Below are 25231 nucleotides of genomic sequence, written 5' to 3' on the forward strand. Positions count from 1 at the left end.
TATTGCACAGTACTGTCATAGCTCTCCATCTCTTACAACTACTGTGGTAACCTAGGAGTCACATTATATGCAGTACCGTCATCCAGCCAACATCATTCCCCACAGTAAATGCCATTACGCGGCAAACCAGAAGAGATGATGTTTAATGAAAGGTGTCATATTGTGGAAAAACTTGCCATTTTTGACATAAGACACTTTGACAACCACATAAGTCCCCATATAAATGAGTAAGTGTTGTTTCAGTCTGAACAGTTTTGACAACTACCAGTCTGAAAACCATACGTAGCCAAAGTTCAAATGTTTTAACTTCTTTGACCGATGTAAGTTTGCTAAAATGGATGAGCTAGATAACTAAGTCAATGCTCTAGCCGGAAACATTAACTTTAAATAATCTCTACTTTGTCATACATTACTAAAAGACATGCAAGTGTTCTATCCATTTATAGTTAAAGATGGAGTAAGAGATTAAGTAATGTGTTTAAATGGGTAGATTTTGTATTTTTCAACAACAAACTGATTTTGCAGAGATAGAGTAGATTAAGACTTTAATTTAATTAAGACCCTAATTACTTCCTTCAAAATGGTGAAAGTGTAAATGCTGGTCTAGGGTCTCGATGCCATGGGTAGAGTCAAAGAGCAGTGGGAGAAGATGGTGCGCTTCTTCCAGATTGTCTCCACCCTCGTGAAAACCAGCCTCAGCAAGACACTGCACAATTTTGCCACGACAGCTGATGACTCAAAGAAACTTTCTTATAACGGCAAGCTCTTTACTTTACTTTCCACTTTATTTGCACTTTCCACTTTATTTGCACACAGTGAATGTGGAATGGTCAGAGGATATGATAGAACACACAGCAAACTTGAATTATAGTGCCAAAGCATTATACTGTTATCAAGTTTCCTTTTATTATTACAGTTCCTGCAAAGCAATGGAACAGCCCTAGGCCACAGAGCACAGCGTCTCCCAGCTGCTCATAGGACCTCAGTCGATTACTGGTGTTCACAGAGGAGGAACATAGAGTGTAGTATAGTTCTATGCCAGGGTTTTTTTTTAAACCGGGGGTCCGCGGTCCCCTAGTGGTTCGCGGCGGCATTGCAGTGGGTCCGCGACACGAGCCTATGTTGATCAGTTCACCATTGACTTTTTGAATTTTTATAAATTTACCTGAGCCCGTAGACATATTTATGTCAATTTAAATAGTCTGAATAGCCAAGTCGCATTGCCAAAAATACTGATGTAGACCCATATTCAGCGAAGAAATTACAAACATGAAAAAGAAGGGTACGGGACTGTAAAATGTTTTGAGAATCACTGGCACATCAGTGGGCTGCGGATTACTTTCTAGTCAGAATGGTGGTCCCTGAGACAAAACCAGTTGAAAACCCCTGTTCTATGCTGATGAGTTACGTTATATCACAAACCCTCTGACTTCCATTGATAGTCTCCTGCATTGTTTGCACAGTTTTGGTTCATTTTCCAGCTATAAGCTGAAGATATCTAAGGCTGAGTTTTAACCAATCCACCAGGCAGCAAAACAAATCAGCCCTAGAATACTACCTTTTCATTCCTTCCCTACCATTTTTCAATACCTCGGCCTTCACCTAAACATTCAATTTGAATTACTCAAAGAAAACTATTTTACTAAGATCATCAGTCATGTCAAGGCTGGCCTCAGCAATTGTACAGTGTAGGCTATGGCTTTGTCGAAGCTGTCCAGTTTTTCTTTTTACAGAGCAAGGACTGTATACAAACACCATAGCCTTTTTGAGCACCCAAACAGAAGGGACGGGAACTTCACAGGAAACTTCACAGAATAAAACAAAAAGTGTATCGGATGACACCACAGCTCCCGTTAAACACCATATGGGCATTAAGGCACGTTAAGCGTTTAGAATGTGCCTTCAGTCGTGGTAGGCCTACTGTTTCTGTGTTCGGGGACCTCCTGATTTAAAATGTACCACCCCTCCTCATTTCTTGGAAGTCACGCCGAGAAGCAGCGTTCAGTTTCATTTTCAGTTTTCAAGCATAAAAGCGCGACCCTCGCTCCACAATCTCAAAAGACTTTTAGTCGAGAGTCAGAGTGAGCCTCAAGTGATAGACCAGCTGGCAAGAAACGTAAGTATTTTATCTTGAGATCATTTAATATCGTTCAAGATGGAACTGAGCTCAGGAGACATTTTTTTAAACAAGAAACACAAACATTCCATCTTAAACAGTTCGGCTATGGCCGAAAAGAGGTGGTCATAGGACAATAAGATTGCCGCGATGCCAGTATTTTATGACATTATATATCATTCTGAAAATGTGTTGTTTCAGATAGAATACTGGTGGCTATACCATAATTCAGTGTATGTGCAGTCATCAGGGGCGGAGATCCCATTTCATTGTTGGCAGAGGTGGAAAGTAACGAATTACATTTAGCTACTCGCGTTAATGTAATTGAATCGTTTTTTGTGTAGACTTGGTAATTTTTTCAGTAGTTTTTGAAATCAGTAATTTTACATTTACTTAAGTAGATTTTGACTGAAGTAGGCTATTGTACTTCGCTACATTGGAAATCACATCCGTTACTGAGTAAAAAAAAACAACCACTGCAATAAGTTTTCGAGTCATCACATTCATTTTTACACTCCAAACTGTTCATCGGTAGAGTGCCTCTAGCAAAACTGTTGCAATATGCCTAAAGTACATGTATTTGTTAGGCACAGGATGTAAAACTCAGCTGTCAGCTAAGGTGATCAACCGATTGACGCTGGATAAAGTGACGAAACGTTAATACAACGGCAAGGAGTGACAGGATTATCAATGAATACCATTACTTTCTGACGGGCTAAGGACGTTGTTGTCAACTTGCTATTGTTAGCTTCAATTTTATGGCTCCAAAAACAGCGAAAATAGCTATTTGCTTTGTGAGGCGTCTCCAATTGTCTTCCAAAATCCGGGTGACATTTACAGTTTTTTCCTGAATGAACAAATATCTTGAACTGACATATTCATCAAGGTCTCTGCAAATTGTGCGTGACGTGATGCTATATATTACTTAAAAAATAAAGGCCTTCTACTCAATGAGTTGCGCAAACACTATGGAGATACTAAAACATCGCCTGTCACTACCCGATGGACACAAACGGTTTACGTAATAAGGCTCAACATCAACATATGGGGCTTGTTTTAACGCATAAAGTGGGTTTATTCAACGTAATATTTAATAATGTTGTAAACGATTTACAGCATATGGCTCAACGTCAACATATGGGGCTTTTCTTAACGCATAATGTGGGTATATTTAATGTAATATTTAATTATGTTCCCTTTACCATGATTGCCGGAGAGCAGAATAGTGCAGTGACTTCTACCACTTGAACAGTTCTGGTTTGGGTCCAAGGATAATGAGCGTGATCTTTATTATTTATTATTGTCTGGGCTGTTTTCCCAGGATGAAAGAGTGAAATATTTTCCAGGTCAAGTGCATGGAATGACCTAAGGACATTATGACCATTATAAGACTTTCAGTTGTTTTTGTATGACTACTCAGTATGCCGTTGCCATTATTGAACATACATCTTTGGGTGGGCATGACTACATGCAACCACAAAAAGAACACACAGACTGCTGCAGACTAGGCTATGTGCCACACACAAAGTGCCACACACTACTCTGTGGCACTTTACACTAGTATAATACATGGCTGAAATACATTCATATATACAGTGCTGCTTGAAAGTATGTGAACCCCTTGAGCAGTTTAGAGTTTTCTGTTGTTTTACCATGATTGTATTATTTTATCATCACCAGTTTTCCATATATTAAATGTCAGGTTTATGTTTATCAATTGTATGTACTTGTTTAGAGGGAATTGTGTGAGTAGCTAAAAAACTACATGAAACATGGAATTAGTGTATGTGCAAAAGTAAGTGAACCCCCAGCTCCATTGGTAAAGTCAAGTAGGTAACAGATTCGGTGAAACACATTTGGGTGCTTAATTAGTCAATTAAGCAAACCAATCAAATGAGACATCCTTAGGAAAAGGGTAGGGCAACACAAACTAAAACAGAGAGGAAACCAACCAAACTACTGTAGTGCCAAGGTGTACCCACACAGATCAACAATGCAACATATCGCCCAACCCTTTTCCTAAGGATGTCTCATTTGATTGATTTAAACATAAACCTGACATTTCATATATGGAACATTGGTGATAATAAAATAGGAAAATCATGGTAAAACAACAGAAAACTCTAAACTGCTCAAGGGGTTCACATACTTTCAAGCAGCACTGTATATATGAATGGGCTGGGAATTATTTGGAATTTTTTGTATGAAAGAAAATGCACACATAAAACACCATGGAGTTATCCTTCCCCCACAACACTTTTGTCTTATTCTACTTAAATAAGCCTTTGTGATAAAAAACAAACTATCACCTCTGCTTTCAGTCACTCCTACTTTTTAAATGTGTCCTTTGGCCAAAGGGAACCACCTTTGATGACCTTGTCTCAACATTGGCAAATCATTGCTTTATCCCAAGTCAGTAATGCCTCCTCTATAACTTAATAAAGTGCATCACGTGTTCAAGTAGGGTGTAGTTTCATTCAACACTTTAAGGCAGGGGGTTTCAACTGGTTTTGTCCACCATTCTGACTAGAACAACTCTCAGTGTGAGTGTGTGTGTGTGTGTGTGTGTGACACCAACTTCTCAGATGGGTCAAAAGCAGTGAAAACTTTGCATGGAATATCATATGCCAGAATAGTTCTTACCCAGGCCTCCACATCCTGTTTTATGGTTTGCCAGTAATAACTGGTAACCACACGGTTGCGGGTGCCCCTGACCCCTTTGTGGTTGCTCCTGTCATGGCACTCAGTGGGCACAGCTGTCCTCTCCTGCCCTGTCATCACCACCATTCGCATATATTTTTGCAATGGACCTGTGTAAAGAGTCTCCCATCTACCAGGATACAGTGGGATATGAACAGGGCCATGTAGGACATTGGTTTAAGTGCTCCTCATAATGAAATCAACGCTACAAAAGCCTATGTTGACATAAATGTAATACTGTCCCATATCTCAACAACCAATGAAAAGACCTTCACCAAAGTAGATAGATAGATACTTTATTGATCCCAAGGAAAATTAAGGCATCCAGTAGCTTGTAGTAATTGTTTAATAAGCTTCTACATCACAATACAGAACATTTCAGGGCACTTCCCTTGTTTCACATGTATGGGCTATAAGACAAGTCTGAAAATTGATTAGGTGGTCTAAACCAGTGGTTCTCAAACTGGGGTCCGCGGACCCCTTGTCTGGGGGTCCGCGAAAAGTTTGGCTTCCAAAGGTTTTTTTATTTTTTATTTATTGCAATACAGTATACAAAACATATATACATATGAACATATATACATATAAACATATGTACTAATGTTGGTCTAAACTATTTATTTTCTACGAGCCTCTGCCGTCTTAATAGGATTTAACATGCATCAATACAGGGGCGTAACTATAGGAGGTGCAGCAGGTGTGGCTGCACCTGGGCCCGTGGGGTGTCGGGGCCCTTAGCTGGGCCCAAAGATATACATACGTCTCTCGACGTGCCCCCTCCAGTACTGTGTAAAATTTTCGCCCCTCAGATATGCTTGTGTTCAAAGACGAGCTGTCTCTATAGTACGAGCAGTGTCTAATGCTATATATTCTCTTGAAAAGGCAAACTTATCTTCGTCATGGTTTTTATAATTTTTTGGGGAAAAGTAGCAATTTATACTAAAATCATATGCTTATCCTACATACACTTTAGAAACTATCAAAAAACTTTTTTTTTTTGCGTTCACTAGGGGGGCCCGTCGTAATATCTTGCACCTGGGCCCGTCGTTACTACGTTACGCCACTGCATCAATATATCTTCACCCTTATGGACAGTGTCTAGTCTTATGCTATACTGTATTGAGATTACTATAAGGCATCTGATATTTCTCAATATATACAAAGTGATGATTCAAATAATACGAATATGTCTGTGTTGTATTTACTTCCACCTTTCACCCTTTTTAAGCTAATTGGCTCAGACTATTTGAGCAGTCTTCATTTTACTGCTGTTGTGCTGTACAACGTATGTATCCCTCAAAATGTAACTGGGGATAGACTTTGTGATCCTTTACCTCATCTTTTTAGTCCATTGTGACACCATCTCTCTCGTTTTTAAGTAAATGGTCATGTTTTGGTAAAACTGTCTGTCTTCGCTTTCTTCCATGATTTAAACTCGATCTGTCGTTGTGACGCATGCTCGGCTTCGCTGTCGACAGTGTCGCAAAGTGATGCATGCGCGACTACCATCGGGTAGCGACAGCGCCTTGACAAGCAGTGGACACTGGTGCGTCGCATCGCAATGTGCATCTGGCCCTTAAATATAACGTTACAGACCTCTAACGGCCTAAACGCAGATCTTTAACTTAGCTAATTGAGATAGTGGTCGTTTATTGGTATATTCAATAGTAGTTTCGCACAATTCCAAACTGAAAGCTTGCTAGATAACCTTTGCCTGTTCCAAGCAGTGTCCAATGCTATATATTCTCTTGAAAAGGCAAACTTATCTTCGTCATGGTTTTTATAATTTTTTTGGGGAAAAGTATCAATTAATAACAAAATCATATGCTTATCCTACATACACTTTAGAAACTTCTTTTTTTTTTGCGTTTACTAGCGGGGCCCGTCATAATGGTCCATAGAATTCACAGTTATGCCACTTTCAATTGTATGTGAAAATGTTTTATGGAATGGTCTGAAATAAATTGGCACATTATACCTCCCGAAAGGTCCTAAATGTTGTGTTGACAACTTCACATGTTTAATGTCATTATTGCACTTACATTTGTAAAGATTTTCCTTTAATTAAAAATAACTAGTTTTTGGATTGGATTTATGACCCCTTATTTGCACTGTATAGGAGCGACCCCCATCAAGTTGTTCAAAGTGATAAAGGTTATTCATAATGACCCATAAATGGTGAGTAGACCATTATCACATACTTTATACATTATCTTACACACAAAAAAATTAGTATATCATTTATAACTGGTTGATTTATCATTTCTAAAGGATTTATTAAATGTGAGCAGACCATTATCATATACCTTATAAACGATCTAATGAATAATTTGAAACATGTTCATAAATACATTACTCCTCATTTATAAATAGTGAACTAACGTTTATAAATAATGCAATAATGATTTGTAAATGATGAACAGACTATGAACAAATGCTTCATAAACAGTTTACTAACAAAGGTTATTCTAAAGTGTTACCGTAAAATTTTATCAAAGTAAAGGTACTTTTACTTGAGTAGAATATTTTAGTACTTTTTCCACCTCTGATTGTTGGGGGGGACAATAAACGTAACATTTCAGAGAGTAATTCCTGGGGGGGGACATGAAAAAATTGCTGTCTGGCCCTACTTTGCGACTTGCCTCACCTCACCGGTCTGTTATGCCGTGTAGTGCATTTTAAAATACTACTCTCACACGGTCAGCCTGGGTTTTACTCGAACTTTACTGGAGCGACTTTCAACATGTAACCTAACTTCACCGGTGCAGGAGTGGGGGTACTGTTGCAGAATGTAGATGTGTCCATTGTATTACACCATTTCTATATCCAGGCGATTGAGTTTAGTGCTTATTTATTTATTCAATGCCATTTGCAGTGTTCGTGTAGTGCTTTTATTTTTGTTAGGACATCACGATGCCTCATAGAATCATGACTATAAATGTGAAACGTAATTGTTTACGATACAAATATTCTCGTATTTATTATTATTATAATTATTTAAATCCGAGGTTGTCTGTAGAATTGATGTGAACGCATTCACCAACGAATTCTCACAAATTCAGCCCCTAAGAACATGGGCGCACTCCAATCTGGCCAATTTACGACTGCTATTTAGCACTCTTAAATTCTGTTAAGAATAAAGTTAAGAACGAATCCCAGATGAGAGAACTTTCATGAATGCCAGAATTGTCCCGAGAACTTCGTAAGTGGAGTAACTGCGTTAGAGAATGAGGTCCAATGTCTGTCAACCTCTTTACATATCCTGTACCATAGCGGCAGTGATAGGGGAGAGAGGAGGAAAAAGAGGAGTGTGTGTGCTTTGTCCAAAACTAGCCTCTTTTTAATCAGCACGCTTGTTAAGCTACTAGCTAATGATTATTAACAAGCTCAAGTTTGAGCTTTTGTCAAATGCTTCAACAGGTTGCTCATTGAGTTGACAGCAGTTGAAAGACACCTCTCGCCTGGACATTAAGTGCATTTTACATGAATATGTTTGTCCTTTCGAGCAACAAAGTTTAAATAATGAGAATATCGCCACTGGCTGAACCCTCCTGTCTCCGTCTCCGTCTCATCCATTTCCCCGCTTCCCTCCTTCTACGCACCAGCAGCTACATCACTCAAATCGGTCTCTGTGGCAACGGTGCCCAGACAAGCACACAGGCAGGAAGCAGGGGCGTAGCCAGGACAATATTTCTGGGGGGGCCAGCTCTGGTCAGTCTTTTATTTGGGGTGGCACTTGATTGTCAAAAACTACTATTTTAAAACTCACATACTGCATCACTCAGAGCAGCATTTTTCTAACGGCTCATCTAGCCATAAACAATTAATTGAACCTTCTTATTGACACTAATGATGTCTTATTGATAATCCCATGTTATTGGAATGGGTGCTTAGATAATGTGCGAGTGTGATGTGTCATGATTATGTGAGGGGGTTCGGGACCTTAACATGAGACGGAGATGTTTTTAGTGCAAGTGACAGACACGATATGAATTGTGATTTTAGGCGATAATTTATTTAGGTAAACTGTAGCATTTTAGGCGATAATTTATTTAGGTAAACTGTAGCATTTTAAGTGCAATATTCCATTCTTTTCCGATAATATATACATATACATATACATATGTATATATAAAGAGAAAAAAAGCATTACATCACACACCCATAATACATAAAGAAAAAAAAATATCAACAATATGTATAATGTACATTGAACAGTATCACTACAAACAGTGAACAATATCACTAGCTTACTACATCAAACAGATTGTGGTGTTGAATGAAAACAGAGCACTGACTATTTGCTTCTTATTTGTTCTATTTTATTTCTTGACAATAGTTTAATGTAGTTATCTTTTTAATATAAATTATATATATATATTAAGTATTTAATAAATAGTTAATAAATACAAAAAATAATTTAATTATCTAATAAAGTTTTATCTAATTTAAATCCTCAAGCAAATCTTAACCTTAGTTCTTAACTTAATCAAATGCACATAGCCCAACACATGGATTTTCCTGTCTCCCCCTGAGGCACTTATCCTTTTCATTGTGTCGTCTTTAAAGAAAAGTTTTACACAACATTAACTATAGACTGCTTTTATTTCAATTTCAAGTGTAAACTAGTGACAGTGTGTTATCTATGACTAAGTGACTATCTATGACTAAGTGACACCTGGGAATGGACTTAAGCTAACTAGCTAGCGCTAGCTCGCTAGCCAGAGATAATCTTACAAGTTTGCAAAAATAACAGCAGCAGCCTAACTCAACTCACTCTGCCACAATTCCTCAATGTTGACACATTCTTACACATTAAATTGAGTGTGAAGATAACTTTATGATCTTATCATTTCAATGATCCTTTCAAGTATCACCAACTTACTCACCTGTTAGTTACAGTGGTATCCAGTGGTTAGCTGCTAGTCTCCATTGAAGCGCTGTCAGAATGCAGGCACGTTGGTTTGTATCTTGCGCTGTTGATGGGGGCGCGGCCCAACATGTTGCGAATATGGGGCTTGTAGCGTAAGTGACAAATGACAATATAAGACGACTTGATACAAAAAATACTAATGCATTTATTTCAGCTTTATACCGTTTCTGTTCAGGTGGGTTTTTTGTATTTTTTTTTTTTTTGCCTTGCCGTGAGGTTGGGGAGGCCGGCAGGGTGGCCATTCTCTGACCAATGGTGGCCGTGGCCCCCTGGCAGGGAGCATGCATGCGCCACTAAAAGAGAACTTTTCGGACTGGCAAAAATGGCTTGGGTAACGCAGGAAAGCACGTTCCTCTAGTAAAGTAGTGTAGTTACCAATATGTTGAGTGTACTGTGTTACTTTACTTCGTTACATATAATAGTAATATCGTTACTGTAATCCGTTACTTTGTAACTCGTTACCCCCAACACTGTTAGTGCCACGCCAGCGATGAACCCTGCTCCTGTCACGCCCCCTTCGACAGCAACTCACTCTGCTCCGTCACATTACCAATCACCAGAATACTAATCAGGACACCTGTCACTCCACTATTTAAACTCCTCACGCCCCTCATTTCCGTGTCATGCCTCATTTCAAAAGGACTTCCCGAAGACTCAAGCTCCGGACTATTCGCCCGAAGTGTTTGTTCCTGTCTCCAACTCCGACTTCTAGGTCACGTATTCTCTCCGCGTTTGCTCCCTAGTTTCCGTGTTTCGTATTTTCCGTGTTTCGTAGTTCCAGTGTTTCGTAATGCCAGTGTTTGTTCCCCAGTTCGCATGTTTAGGACAGCCTTTGTGTTATCGCTGTCTTCTGAGCGTCGTGTTACCTTTATCTTCTGAGCGGAAAAGACGGTCAAAGTGCTGAAGCGTTCTTAAAGAAACTGACGAAAGGTAAGATTTGGTATGGCGGCACACACAGAAGCTTTACCCACATAGAAGCTTTAAACACATAGTCAATTAAACAGGCGCTCAGCGGCAACCTTACTCCGAAATTAAAACAACTTGTTAAATAGGGTCATGGCAGCCCATCAAATTCCCTTGAAAAAGCACTTGTACTCACCTAAACTAGCTATAGCGTATAGTCTAGTCACATGATCAATTAGAGACTTGACATTGGACGACGACATACAGTACATATTACCCAGCAATCATCATTGTATATGACAAAAATACCAAAGAAAATAAGAAATTATTCACATAATTGAATCGTTTTTATAATAATTAATCATTTTTAATAGTTTTAATAGTTCATGCAGTTAATGTAGGATAAGCATATCATTTTGTTATAGATTGCTACTGACTATTTTCCCCAAAAAATTAAGAAAACCATGACTGAGATAGGTTTGCCTTTTTGAGGGAATATATAGCATGAGGCTCTCTTTCACATGTTAAACAATTTCATCTATGAGCTTAAGAGTCAGCAATTTGGGTCAGTCACTTCCGTCAAACACATTGTCGGAGGGCATGCTTTTCCTACGGGCCCCAGTGCAACCAATCTGCCTGCACTGTCTATATTTACGCCCCTGCCACCACCCCTAATAATCTAGAGGGTTAGGACAAAGACCAGTTTGGCAGAATAAACATTTGCAATTTCCATGACATCTTCTATTTCTACTTTGTTGAACAGTACCTAACATGGATGCGCAAATTGCGAAGACCACTCAGAGTTTCCCCTCTGCAGCAGAGATGCGGGACACCACCCAGATGCTGATGCAGCCCAATGCAAACTGGGAGGAGTACCTGACCCCTGCACCCCTCTCCATTGCCATCATGGGGGAGCTAGTCTTCATCTCCTCAGGTACTGACTTCTCCATCAACAAGAACCCCCCACCAACCGGCTTCAAGTACATAAAATACCCAGAGTCCTTCAGGGCCTGTCTTATGCAAATCTGTAATTCAGGCTGGCACGCATTCAACGAGGCCCACAAGAATATGGATCAGATCCGCATGCACACTGCCACAGTTCCTGATTACATGAAGGTAGCAGTCGAGATCCTTTTCGAGGGCAATGATGAAGTTATTGAAACTCTCCTGCCTAATCAACTGGAAGCCATCAACACCATTGCAGATGAGTGCAAGATACTTGCAGAAGGTGTTGAAAATAAATATTCTATCGTCATCAATTTAATCCAGGAGCTGTTGGAGGCCTGTGTCAATGCTGAACACTTTCATGGAGAAGAGCTGGAGAAAGTTAAGATGAAACTGAAGGAAAATGAAATGAGAGAGAAGACTGCCAAAGAGCTGGATGAACGGTCCAAGAAAGCAATGGAGAACATGTCAAAGCAATTGGAAGATGCACAAGATGAGTACAAGAAATCAATGGATTCCCTTCCCTCATGGTGGGAAATGATTGGGACGGATTTGGCTGGAGGAATCACAGAGTCCATGACAGGAATTGTCAATGGAGTCACTGCTTTAATAACTGCTCCGGTGAGGACAACCTGCAGTGCAGTAGAGAAGGTCTCAGCAACATACCACAGCATCAAACCACAAGACGAGGACGTAGATATGGTCTCACAAATGATTATCTGCAGCAAGTCTGGAGAAATTCTTTCCATTATAGATTCTCTCAAACAATATGTCAATGACAGTAAAATAGACTGGCGCAATCTCTATGATCAGAACAATAAATGTACAAAGACTACATGGACTGAGTCTCAATTCCAAAGGATCTCTGAGGACTTGAAGAAGATGCCACAGGTCAAACTAAAGAAGAGAGCTCTGTCACTTTGTAACATGGGCATCGCCATCTGTAGGGACTTGGCAACGTATCAGCCAGATCAGATGTGGGATGAGAAAGAAACGAAACAGCTCATAAAGAAGTTACAGGAGCTGAATGTTGAGGCCCACGCTTTTGACTGTGAGATTAAGGCCACCTCAGGTTCACCTGCTCTTAACCCCAAACCACCCATGATGTTCAAAGCTGAGAACAACAGCTCTGGACGGCAGTCTGCCAGTCAGAGTGCATGTGAGAATGCCCGTTTCCGCATCGAGCAGAGCCGAGAAAAACTCGAGCAATCACAGGACTCGTATGCGAAGTGTGTGGAGAACATGGAGAAGAATCGGAAGGAGCTGACTGATGTCCTTGTTGAAATGCAGAACTGCCAGATTAAAGAAGTTGACTTTAAGACCAAAATCGATATGCTGGTCAAGGGTCTCGATGCCATGAGCAGAGTCAAGGAGCAGTGGGAGAAGATGATCCGCTTCTTCCAGATGCTCTCCACCCTCGTGAAAACCAGCTTCAGCAAGACACTGCACAATTTTGTCACAACAGCTGATGACACAAAGAAACTTTCTTACAACAGCAAGCTCTTTGCAAAAGACCTCCTGTACAAGCAGGCCTTTCAAGCCTCCAACATCGCCAGCCTGGTCCACATGATCTCAGGGACCTACACTGACGTGTCCAATAAGTACCTGATGGACAGAGTGAGCAGTCTGGGAAAGCTCATGGCCATGGATAAGAGCAAACCAGAGTTCCTTCAAGAGCGTCTGAACCTGCAGGAGTCCTGCCAGGCAGCTCAAGAGGGCATCCTTCAGCTGGTCATGAAGAACAAGAAAGAATTTGAGAGCAAGACCGATGCCAGGATGGCAAAAATAGAGGGCGAGCTGATAGCCATTCTGCCAGCTGCTCCACCCCAGGAGACTGAGAGAATCATGGAAATAGTTCAGGCTGGGTTTAAAGAGGCGGGATTTGGTGAAGAATAACTAGAGGGTCTCTACTGATTCAAATTATTTTATTACACCACATTTTCCATAAACTGCAAAGGGTTAGAGAAGTGAATTACATAGTATGCTTAAAATACAAAAAAGTAGTCATGTTTTTAATCTAATTTTTCAGATAAATAACACGTTATAATGAATTATGCAGTATATATTCTTATATTGTTTTTTTTATTTCTTGAGTGTAATGTGCTCTAAGATACCAAGTCTGTAAGAAACATAACACAGGTGACAACCTTGTGTACCTTTGTGAAATGAGTCGGTCAGACAGTTAAGAATCATGAAGTAAGACATCAGTAATCTTCTGACACTGTAGTCTATAGATGTTGGGATAAAAACAAGACAATATATCAGTCTCTAGATAATCATGTTATATCAGTTCGGTTGCTATTAGCAAGTAACCAAAGTCAGCTGTCATTGGTTTTAGGTGGTGTTTAGCTAGCGATACACTCCTGATAATGTGCTTTGTTACTTCCTTAAAGTTTATTTACAGATGCTACTGATCAGTCTGTAATCGATGTGACAATTTACACCTTAGTAAAGCATGAATCTGTGTCATCCTGTTAGATTTGTATGTTCATATAAGCCAACACAAAGTGATAAAAAAATAATTTTGAAGAGACACTAAAGAGATAACAGGTTATTTATATGTTATGTTATGGTAGGTTGTTGTGCGGTGTCTTGTCATAAGAATTTCAGTGCCCAGTCTGACTCTGTGTTGTTCTGTGCATCTGACAATAAAATATTTGAACTTGAACTTGTGAACGTATATTCAAGTAAGACACATTGTTAAAGGAATGTACTATGCCTGGAAGACAATTATCCAACCAGTTCCAAAGTTAATAAGAATTGCTACAACTCCGACCGCGCTGTGAAATGTGACAAAATCATCCTTTGATTGACACGGTAGTGAGGTGTGCATGGACCATCAGACTGGGTGGATGTGTCAGGTGAAAGGAGGGGTCCTGTGTGGATGTGTCAGATTAAAGGAGGGGTCCTGTGTGGATGTGAAAGGAGGGGTCCTGTGTGGATGTGTCAGGTGAAAGGAGGGGTCCTGTGTGTGTGGATGTGTCAGGTGAAAGGAGGGGTCCTGTGTGTGTGGATGTGTCAGGTGAAAGGAGGGGTCCTGTGTGGATGTGTCAGGGGAAAGGAGGGGTCCTGTGTGGATGTGTCAGGGGAAAGGAGGGGTCCTGTATGGATGTGTCAGGGGAAAGGAGGGGTCCTGTGTGGATGTGTCAGGGGAAAGGAGGGGTCCTGTGCTGCCAGACAGAGACATGGAGGAACACATCAGTAATCTAAGGAAGCAGAGCATTTGACACGGCACCTGAACATACCTGTACACACAAACATGCCCGCATCTAAATAACATTCATATTTAGTAGGAATTACAGTCATATTATCAAAATATCCTATGAAGCCATAACATACTTCACAGTAGACTATGTGTAGCAACAGCCAGTAATCTCTACTATTGATCAAATGAATATGAATTCAATACATCTTCGTCAAATATGTTAATTTCGCTGGATTTATTTATTTTACTTAATACTATATTTTCATTTGCAGATTCATTATCAGCTTTGTCGTCTCTGTCTCTGTCTCTGTCTGTGTGGTTAGGCTTTGACTCAACTCAAGGTAGGGTGATAGAAAAGCAACAATGTAAATTTCTAGATCATCTACTGAAAATTAAACCTCCCAGCATGATCCAGTCTTACCTGATCACGACTAACATCATTCACCTCTACACATCACTCACCTCTACACATCACTCACCTCTACACATCACACACCTCACCTCTACACATCACACACCTCACCTCTACACATCACTCACCTCTAGACTAGTTGGAATGGAACACCATAAATGTGGGATGGCCAAAGACAGAACTCCTACAGAACCTACAGAAAATGCCAAGATTAAGTGGTAAGTGGTAATTTCTTTATATTTTGAGGCGTTATCTGTAACATGACTTCTGCAACCAGCCACCCCTACAATTCAATTTCTCATTTGCATCCAAGTAAAATAGATCCAAATGGGAAAAATAAGAAGGATCACCTACATTTTGGGAATGTTATCAACATCTTTCAGACATTTAAGATATCATGTATGGTCTGTAAGTGGTAATTCTTTATATTTTGAGCGGTTATCTGTAACATGATATCCGCAACCTGGTATCATCCTATGGTGAGACTTACAAAATAGGCCTTGGAATTTGGGTATGCAATTCTAGGCGAAAATTGCCCAAAAAAATGCCAAGATTTTAAGAGGTTGATTATGTAGTGTGTGCCACTTAACAGCCTTAAAATTTCTTAAAGGAGGCTGGTTATAAGGGTTAATGCCTACTCAGAACAGTTCCATCAGGTCTGCCTCAGTAAGAACATAAGGAAACGTGACCAGCTGATCAACAGCATCACCTGGCTACAGCACTAAAAAGCTGTGCCATATGAACATTATTATTTATTTCCATAACTTCATAGACATAGCTTAAGCAGTTTAACAGTCTGAGAGAAAGGCTGATTATCTCTCCAGGATGTGAAAGCAGAGCTGCCTCTCCTTTCCTGTAAAGCCCTGCCATGCCACCCACCCACAAGGCTGCCCAGCAACCCCAATAAAATCACACCATGTGATGTAGATAAGAGGGTATTTAGATATGAAGGATTGCAGATTGCAGTACCATTAGAATGGGTTTGAGACCGTTGATCAAGCTGACTTTCACTGAGATATGTGGCCTGTTGCAGATTGCTACTCACTAGGGTCCATGTCAGTCTGGCACAAGAAGGGCATGCACCCAGTACTGTTGCACAGTTGCCATGGCGGCTACACTCATTCCTCATGTATAAAACGTGTACTACTACATTCCTTGAGTGGTCCCCTTCAAAATGACATCAGATAGTAGCTTAATGACTTTGTCCCACTCAATTAGTCTATTATCTTGTGCAAAATGCACATGGAAAATGTGTTCCCGTTGCAGATTTTTGCTTCATTATCATATTCTGAAATCACTATCTACTAACTATAGGGTCAGTTTTCAACCATGCCAACTGTCTGTCACAGACTTCAGGCTAGAAACAGACTTCTCCAGTCCATACAAGATGAGGCCAGACAACGAGTGAGGATTTAAATAGTGTGGTGGAGGGTGTGACAGGTGTGCCTGATTAGAATTCGGGGACTGGGAATGTGACGGAGGCAGGTGAGTTGAATCAGGAGGGGGCGTGGCAGGAGTAGGGCTCAGTGCAGGTGTGACACTGTCATTCAAAAAGCTTCTACTCCAAGCCACCAGGGGGCGTAACAGACACTGTCATTCAAAAAGCTTGGTCAGTTACTACTGTGGAGCTTGTGTAGATACTGACAGTAATTTTTATACCATATATTTTTTGGAGACTCAATCTGAGATATGATCAGTCCAGGAAACAGGTTTAATCTTGTACAATAATGCGATTCAAGGGAGAGAGAGACAGAGGGTTCACTCAACAGCTTCACCTAAGAATCTTCTAATCAGCCATTGTAACATTTCAGTTATATGCCCTCTGAGTATAAGGGGTGTTACCCCATAGTTCCATCCCTTCATGAATATGCAACCTGTCTCTTTGCCATCATTCTGTAAAGGGTCTTTCCAGTCATAAGAAGAAGTATGATGTGTCAAATTGTCCTATAGCTCCTGACTTTTCTAAGATAACGGACACTCACTGAAATTACTATTTTCTTTTATCAGACTGCAGAAAGCAATGGACAGAAACATTGCGAAGATCTCTCCACCACGCCATCTATTGCCATCATGGGGGAGCTCGTCTTCATCTCCTCAGATACTGACTTCATCATCAAGAACCCCCCACCAACCGGCTACAAGTACATAAAGTACCCAGACTCTGTAACTCAAGCTGGCACGCATTCAACGAGGCCCACAAGAATATGGATCAGATACACATTCACACGGCCACAGTTCCTGATTACATGAAGACAGCAGTCAAGATCCTTTTCCAGGAACTCTCCTACCTAATTAACTGGAAAACATCTGCACCATTGCAGATGACATGTTACACTGGCAAACTGGCAGAGTTGAAAAGAAGTATTCTGATGTCATCAATTTAATCCAGGAGCTGTGTCAGGCCTGTGTCAATGCTGAACACTTTTATGGAGAAGTGCAGGGAACGTTAGAATAAAACTAGAGGAAACAAACATGAGTGAGCACATTTATTTATTTTTAAATCATTTTTACAGTTTAGGAACAATTTCAGAATGTGTAACTGGTATTTAGATATAAGTCATATGTAATCAACCAATGATGTCTACATTAAAATAAAAATATTTATAACACCCATATTAATAACGGAGTGTGGCATTATTTCATGATGTAATATTTGACACTGATAATAGTCCAGTGGAAATATTTGTTTTTGTGAGGACTTTCAGTGAACTCACATTCAACATGGTTAATGTCTGCTAACATGAGCTAACTAGCTTGTGTCTATGGACTACATGATTAGTAGAATAAATAATACAACTTCAACAATTAGAAAGAGGTAAGAGGTATGGGAAATCAAATAGTAAATATCAAAAACATATTACAATACTATATAGGTGTGTATAAGAGGTAAAGTTTGAACTGTGGGTAATATGGCCTCATACAATGGCCTTTACATTTGTAAACCCTACGTAATTGCTGCAGGCTGTGTAAGAAAACTTTCTTTACACATCTAATTCATCTCTGGTTATGCATCTTTAGCCATCTAATTCATCTCTGGTTAATATAGCCATTAGACTGCACGGCAAAATGAGGAAAACACCAAAACAAACTCGTGCAAAGCAAGACAAGGCAAGACAGCAGCTCGTGGTGAGTCCAGCCCTCCACCAGGCCGGGTCGCGTCTGCAGAGCACAAATTATAATTTTAAAAACAATCAATGTAAAATTATGCCAACAGGGAGATCTAAATAAATACTCACGGTACTCCGGAGACACTGGCTGCAGCGAGAATGCGAGTCCTCACTGGAACTAGAGCGAACGAAAGAGTTCTCGAGGTCAGCAAAGGAGGAGAAGACCACAACCTCTGATTAAATTGGCACGCTTCGCTACTGGTGTCGCTAAAAATACAGGCCATTTAGGTTACTTATGTTAGCAAATTTTGTTATGAAGTGATTCATAGATTATCGTTCTTGAAATCGTACAGGTGTTTTTTTAATTAAATAATTTGCGAAATGTTAGCTACTACGAATGGCATAGCCTACCATGCATTAAGACCAGAGTTCAATATTTTATAACATATCATATTGCAAATGTGTTGTTTTAGACAGAATGCTGCTGGCTATATCATACTTTAGTGTGTGTCAGTAGCAGGGGCGTTTCTAGCTATTGAGAAGCTTTAAGGAAGATCGGCATTGGTGGGTTTGTCTATCTACCTAGATATTAAGATTACAAGCGTGGCAAAAGATAAAACCATTAACATTTTTACCATTGCTACATCTCTTTGTTTTGTCTACGTGTTGGGGGAATGTAAAAAAATAAATAATAATTTCTCCCTTCCCCAGCACCCTACCACACAATAAAGTTGAAAGACAATAACTGTTTTATTCCATAAACAAGGGAAACATAAATCACAAAGACTTAAGGAGGGGGAAAAGCCAAAATAATAACCAAACTAAAAGTAGCTGTACGAAGTAGGAATAAATCTGAATGAACACAACAACACAAGACAAAACCAACAACCGAAACAAACCTCACTCCCTGACTTACCATTTATTTTATTTCTCTGTATAATTTGGAGTTTTCTCTTCTGACCTTTTTTCCCCAGTTTTTATCCTGTCTAAAATAAACAAAAGAAATGTACCGCTAATGTCCTCTGTGGATGTGAATGGAAATCTTTCACTTTGTTTCATTTTCCTGTTAAATACATCAACTGGTTTCTCTCATGTTATTGGAAGGCAAAATTCACTCTTAGAATGTCCATTTTCTGGATATAATCATTCAGTGTTTGGTCAGACCTGATTTTTAAATGAGAAAATCAGTTAAAAAAATGTAATTGTTCTTTAGTATTTACACTTTTGAAATAAATAAACAAATACTTGACTTCAATGATTTTTATTAATTTCTTGAAACCTAGACACCCTTACGGTGGCCGAGAGGTGCAAACCAACATTACAAAATCTGAAATACTTTTACAAAGCTTGAGACAAATTTACATTTTGGAAAACATTTTTACATATCATAAAACAAAATGACATTACCACAACACAAGTCCCGAAACGGAGTTGGTACACGGAGTTGGTACATTCCCTTTCCGGTTAATGTCGTTTGTAAATTTGTTTCGCCACTTGTAAATTTGTATCGGGACTTGTAAAAGTGTTTCGCGTAATGTTAATTTGTTTTCTGAAATGTTAATTTGTTTTCTGAAATGTTAATTTGTTTTCGGGACTTGTAAATGTGTTGTGGTAATGTCATTTTGTTTTATGATATGTAAAAATGTTTTCCAAAATGTAAATTTGTCTCAAGCTTTGTAAAAGTGTTTCAGATTTTGTAATGTTGATTTGCACCTCTCGGCCACCGTACACCCTCGACCAAAAAACGGGTATAACAAAAGTCACTGAAGTCAGTGATTGAAGTCCGTGAGATCCTCCACACAAAAGACAACAGGTGCAAGCATATTGCTACTGTGAACAATGCAGTCTCTCCGTCGTACTGTGCATCAGTCTAATGGACTTGTAATTATTATTCTATGCTATTGGGAGTGAAAATCTGTGTGATTGAGTGAGAGTCAATGTCACGTACGTGAGACATGATACATGTTGAAAATCTGTGAGACTCTCATGGATAAAATGGGAGACTTGACAGGTATATAAATAGATACTTTCATACTTTGTCTCTGGAATGGAAGGGGGCTTCTGGCGCTCAAACCCGTATTTTTTTCAGAAAAGCCCCAAATCTTCTTTTAGGTCTCTCTGTTAGACCTTTTCGATAAACATGGAACAGGGTTCTTAAACAGGATTCTTAGCTAATTCTAAAAATAGAATTATCAGAGTCGAACCACCAAATTGCCTAAATCTGACCTCCACCCCGAAGGCTCTAGGGCAGGGGTTTTCAACCGGGGGTCTGCGTCTGCATTGCAGGGGGTCCGTGACATGAGCCTATGTTGATCAGTTCACCACTGAATTTTTGTATTTTTATAAATTCGCTTTGATATTCAACACATTTCCAGATTACACTGACAAAATGCTACAGGCGGAATATGTGCGCGGGGGGAAGGGGGCGTGGGCGACGGTGGTTAGTGGTTATCTACCCTCAGAACTGCACATATTTAAGTGTTATAGGCAGAATATCTGTGCAGGGGGAGGGGGCATGGCGGTGCCTAGCGATGTACCTTGATAATTTCACATATTTGAGTGTTATAGGTAGAATATCTGTGCGGGGGGAGGGGGCGTGGCGGTGGTGGTCCCTGGGACAAAACCAGTTGAAAACTAGGGGGTTAGGACAAAGCCCAGGTTGGCAGAAAAAAACATTTCCATGACAACTTCTGTTTCTACTTTGTTGAACAGTACTTAACATGGATGCACAAATTGCGAAGACCACTCAGAGTCTCACCTCTGCAGCAGAGATGCGGGACACCACCCAGATGCTGATGCAGCCCAATGCAAACTGGGAGGAGTACCTGACCCCTGCTCCCCTCTCTATTGCCATCATGGGGGAGCTGGTCTTCATCTCCTCAGGTACTGACTTCTCCATCAACAAGAACCCCCCACCAACTGGCTTCAAGTACATAAAATACCCAGAGTCCTTCAGGGCCTGTCTTATGCAAATCTGTAATTCAGGCTGGCACGCATTCAACGAGGCCCACAAGAATATGGATCAGATCCGGATTCACACGGCCACGGTTCCTGATTACATGAAGGCAGTAGTCAAGATCCTTTTCCAGGGCAGTGATGAAATTGTTGAAACTCTCCTGCCTAATCAACTGGAAAACATCCGGACCATTGCAGATGAGTGCGTGACACTGGCAGAAGGTGTTGAAAAGAAATGTTCTGATGTCATCAATTTAATCCAGGAGCTTTTGGAGGCCTGTGTCAATGCTGAACACTTTTATGGAGAAGAGCTGGAGAACGTTAAGATGAAATTGGAGGAAACTAAAATAAAGGAGAAGAGTGCCAAAGAGCTGAATGAACGGTCCAAGAATGCAATGGAGGCCATGGAGGCAGATGGAGGCCGCACAAGATGATTACAAGAAATCAATGGATTCCATTCCCTCCGGGTGGGAGATGATTGGCATGGATCTTGTTGCAGGAATCTCAGAGGGCTTGACACAAATGATCACTGGATTCACTAGTTTAATGAGTGCTCCGGCGAAAACATTATGCGGTGCAGTAGAGATGATCTCAGGCACAGTAAACAACATCAGTGCACAAGGTGGGGGTGTAGACATGATCTCACAAATTACAATCTGCAGCAAGTCTTCTGCGATTTCTCAAATTATAGAAAATTTCAACAAATATGTCACTGAAAGCGAAATAAACTGGAAGGAACTCTATGATCAGCAGAAGAAATGTGCAAGGACTACATGGACTGAGTCTCAATTCAAAACGATCTCTAAGGACTTGGAGAAGGAGCCCCAGAGCGAACTAAAGAACAAAGCTCTGTCACTTTGTAACAAGGGCATTGCCATCTGTGGGGAGTTGGCAACGTATCAGCCAGATCAGAAGTGGGATGAGGAAAAAACTAAACAGCTCATAAAGGACTTGAAGGAGCTGAATGGTGATGCCCGCAAATTTGACTGTGTGAGTAAGGCCACCTCAGGTTCACCTGCTCTTACCCCTCAACCACCGAATATGGCCAAAGCGCAGAGCAACAGCTCAGGAAAGCAGTCTGCCAGTCAGAGAGCATCTGAGAATGCCCATTTCAAGATCGAGCAGAGCCGACCGAGAACAACTCAAGCAAACACGGGACGCATATGACAAGTGTGTGGAGAACATGGAGAAGAATCAGAAGGAGCTTACTGATATCCTGGTTGAAATGCAGAACTGCAAGATCAAAGAGCTTGACTTTGAGTCCAAAATCAAAATGCTGGTCAAGGGTCTTGATGCCATGGGCAGAGTCAAGGAGCAGTGGGAGAAGATGGTGCGCTTCTTCCAGATGGTCTCCAACATCGTGAAAACCAGCCTCACCAAGACACTGCACAATTTTGTCACCACAGCTGAAGATACAAAGAAACTTTCTTACAACAGCAAGCTCTTTGCAAAAGACCTCCTGTACAACCAGGCCTTTCAAGCCTCCAACATCGCCAGCCTGGTCCACATGATCTCAGGGACCTACACTGAAGTGTCCAACAAGTACCTGATGGACAGAGTGAGCAGCCTGGGCAGGCTCATGGCCATGGATAAGAGCAAACCAGAGTTCCTTCAAGAGCGTCTGATTCTGCAGCAGTCCTGCCAGGCAGCTCAAGAGGGCATCCTTCAGCTGGTCCTGAAGAACAAGAAAGAATTTGAGAGGAAGACCGATGCCAGGATGGCAAAAATAGAGGGCGAGCTGAAAGCCATACTTCCAGCTGCTCTGCCTCAGGAGACTGAAAGAATGAAGGAAATAGTTCAGGCCGGGTTTAAAGAGGGGGATTTAGCAAAGAAGAACTAGATAATTTCAGCTGATTCAAATTAATTTTTTCCACCACATTCTCCATAAACTATGAAGAGTTAGATAAGTAAATACCATAGTATGTTTAAAAATGCAAAAAAGTAGTCATGTTTTCAATCACATTTTGAACATTATGGTGAATTATGCAGTATATATTCTTATATTGGTTTTTTTTCTTTCTTGAGTGTAATGTGCTCCACCAAGTTTGCAAAGTCCAAATCAGCTGTAACTGGTGTTAGGTCATTTTTAGCTAGCGATGCATTCCATGTGCTTTGTTACTTCCTTCAAGTGTCATGATTTGGGACCTTCTGGCCTCTAGAGGGCGCCAAGGCAAAGACTCTGTGCCTGCTGTGTGTGTGTACATGTGCTTATGTTTACTTCCTGTCTCTGTTTTCCAGCCATTGTTTTGTTACCTGCTGGTTGACTGGTCACATGACCAATTAGCTAGAGTATTTATACCTGTGTCTTTGGTGTGTTTGGTTTGAATTCTAGTCTCGAGTTTCCTTGTCTCCAGCCGCAGTCATTGTGGTGAAATTCCAAGCTTCTCGTTTTGTTAAACCTTTTTTCTGCTAAAGATAGCTTCACTGTTTTTGCCCTCTGTTTTGATGCTAATCTTCTGAGCGTTTGAACTAATCTGTCTTTTAGATTTTTGTTGTTTTGGAAGAACAAAATTACAGACGACATTTTTCACACATCCTGTACTTTGCTCAGTGAGTTTGTCACTGGACCAGAAATCCAGTGGCCCGGGTTCAATTCTGGACATTCCCTGACATCAAGGTTATTAACAGATGCTACTGATCAGTCTGTAATCAATGTGACAATGTACAACTTAGTAAAGCATGAGTCCCTATAATTCTGTTTGATTTTTTATGTTCATAGATGCCAAGACTAAGAGATGGATGTTACACGTGGGAGAGAAATAGACATATTGAGAGTGTGAACCTAGATCAGAAGGTGGGGAAAGTAATTAACAGAGAAAAACTATAGATCAATGTGTCTGTAAAGAAATACATATTATTTTAGTATTATTAAAGTGTTCCGACTATAAGGTCACACATGCTTATCACGCCAAATATTTTTTTCACAATAAAGCCTTTACTTCTCTATTATTTTGACTCCAGCAGTATCAGTATTGTGTTAATGTTTGTTTGGTCTCTATACTGGGAAATGTACTGGCTATGAGGGAAACGACCAATCCCGCCTTACATGTAGTGTCTCTCCAGCACAGAAGTTATTTTTTACATGGTTAAAAGTTAACATTATTGCTCTAATGCACTAATTGTTTGTGCACAGGGAAATATGCTCAAATCCATGTGCTAGTAACTGGGGCTCTCACACTATGGCTAGATCTCACATGTACTTCCAACTCTAGCCCACCACCATCTACTCTAAACAGAGAACACACTTCTCTATGGCTTGCCACAGGCTACCCAGCAGGGGTGCAAACTCATCAGGGATGAAAAAGGTGACAACGATGCGAACCCCCTAGGAGGGTCCGGGGCATGCTCCCCGGGGAATATATTTTATATATAAGAACATTTTGCACATTTTAAAGTTCAATGCATCAGTCTGGTGCACTTTGACAACAAAATTATGAGGCTAGATCTATGAAAAACTTTGTGCTGTTGTAAACAACATTCCTGTGTTGAATGTTGCACAGGCCAACCCAACCACCCACCCCAATACCCTCCCGACCACCCACTCCAGTCCACTTCACCAAAGCACATTACGTCACACATCTCCATCAGGTATTAAGCCAAAAAAAAGGGCCAACTATAGGAACGTGTTCTTAAAAAATTGTGATAGTGGGAACACATATTCTTTTCCCTTTACATTACTCTTTGAGTCTAGCTTGTCAGGACAAGGCCCATTTGCACCTGACTCCTATTTGAGCCACAGTAATGGCATCCTCCTCCTAAAATTCTCTCATTCTGAAACCAAACTGAAGTAGGAGAGTGGTAAATTTGTTCAGTTGCAGTGAAGCGCCCGGCAGTAGAAAACGGGTCAGTGCTTCAGATTACATACACATAGGGACGTGCGGTCAGGGGAGGCAGAGCTTCATGAAAAGTAAAAGTCATCATAAAAAGTAAAAAAAACAAATAATGATAATAATAA

The 25231-nt window shown here is 40.4% G+C and overlaps 1 protein-coding gene and 1 pseudogene across 2 annotated transcripts; both read left to right on the forward strand.

Annotated features, from left to right (window-relative positions):
- The first annotated feature begins 2040 nt into the window (after positions 1-2040).
- LOC105899570 lies at positions 2041-14165 on the forward strand. Of its 2 annotated transcripts, XM_031580799.2 has the most exons (3): positions 2087-2116; positions 6936-6994; positions 11416-14165. In XM_031580799.2, exon 3 carries the CDS (start codon positions 11424-11426, stop codon positions 13491-13493), a length of 2070 nt encoding a protein of 689 aa, XP_031436659.1. In that variant the 5' UTR covers positions 2087-2116; positions 6936-6994; positions 11416-11423; the 3' UTR covers positions 13494-14165. The 2 variants fall into 2 exon arrangements, with proteins under 2 accessions (XP_031436660.1, XP_031436659.1); XM_031580800.2 differs by lacking the exon at positions 6936-6994 and having other exon boundaries at positions 2041-2116.
- Positions 14166-21013: 6848 nt separating this feature from the next.
- Positions 21014-24225, forward strand: LOC105910933 (annotated as a pseudogene).
- Positions 24226-25231: the final 1006 nt, after the last annotated feature.

This window comes from Clupea harengus, chromosome 14 (assembly GCF_900700415.2).
Source record: "Clupea harengus chromosome 14, Ch_v2.0.2, whole genome shotgun sequence".
Classification (NCBI taxonomy): domain Eukaryota; kingdom Metazoa; phylum Chordata; class Actinopteri; order Clupeiformes; family Clupeidae; genus Clupea; species Clupea harengus.

Bases quoted from the DNA above. Each gene is read 5' to 3' on its own strand.
- LOC105899570 (XM_031580800.2), top strand. From the start codon at position 11,424: ATGGATGCGCAAATTGCGAAGACCACTCAGAGTTTCCCCTCTGCAGCA.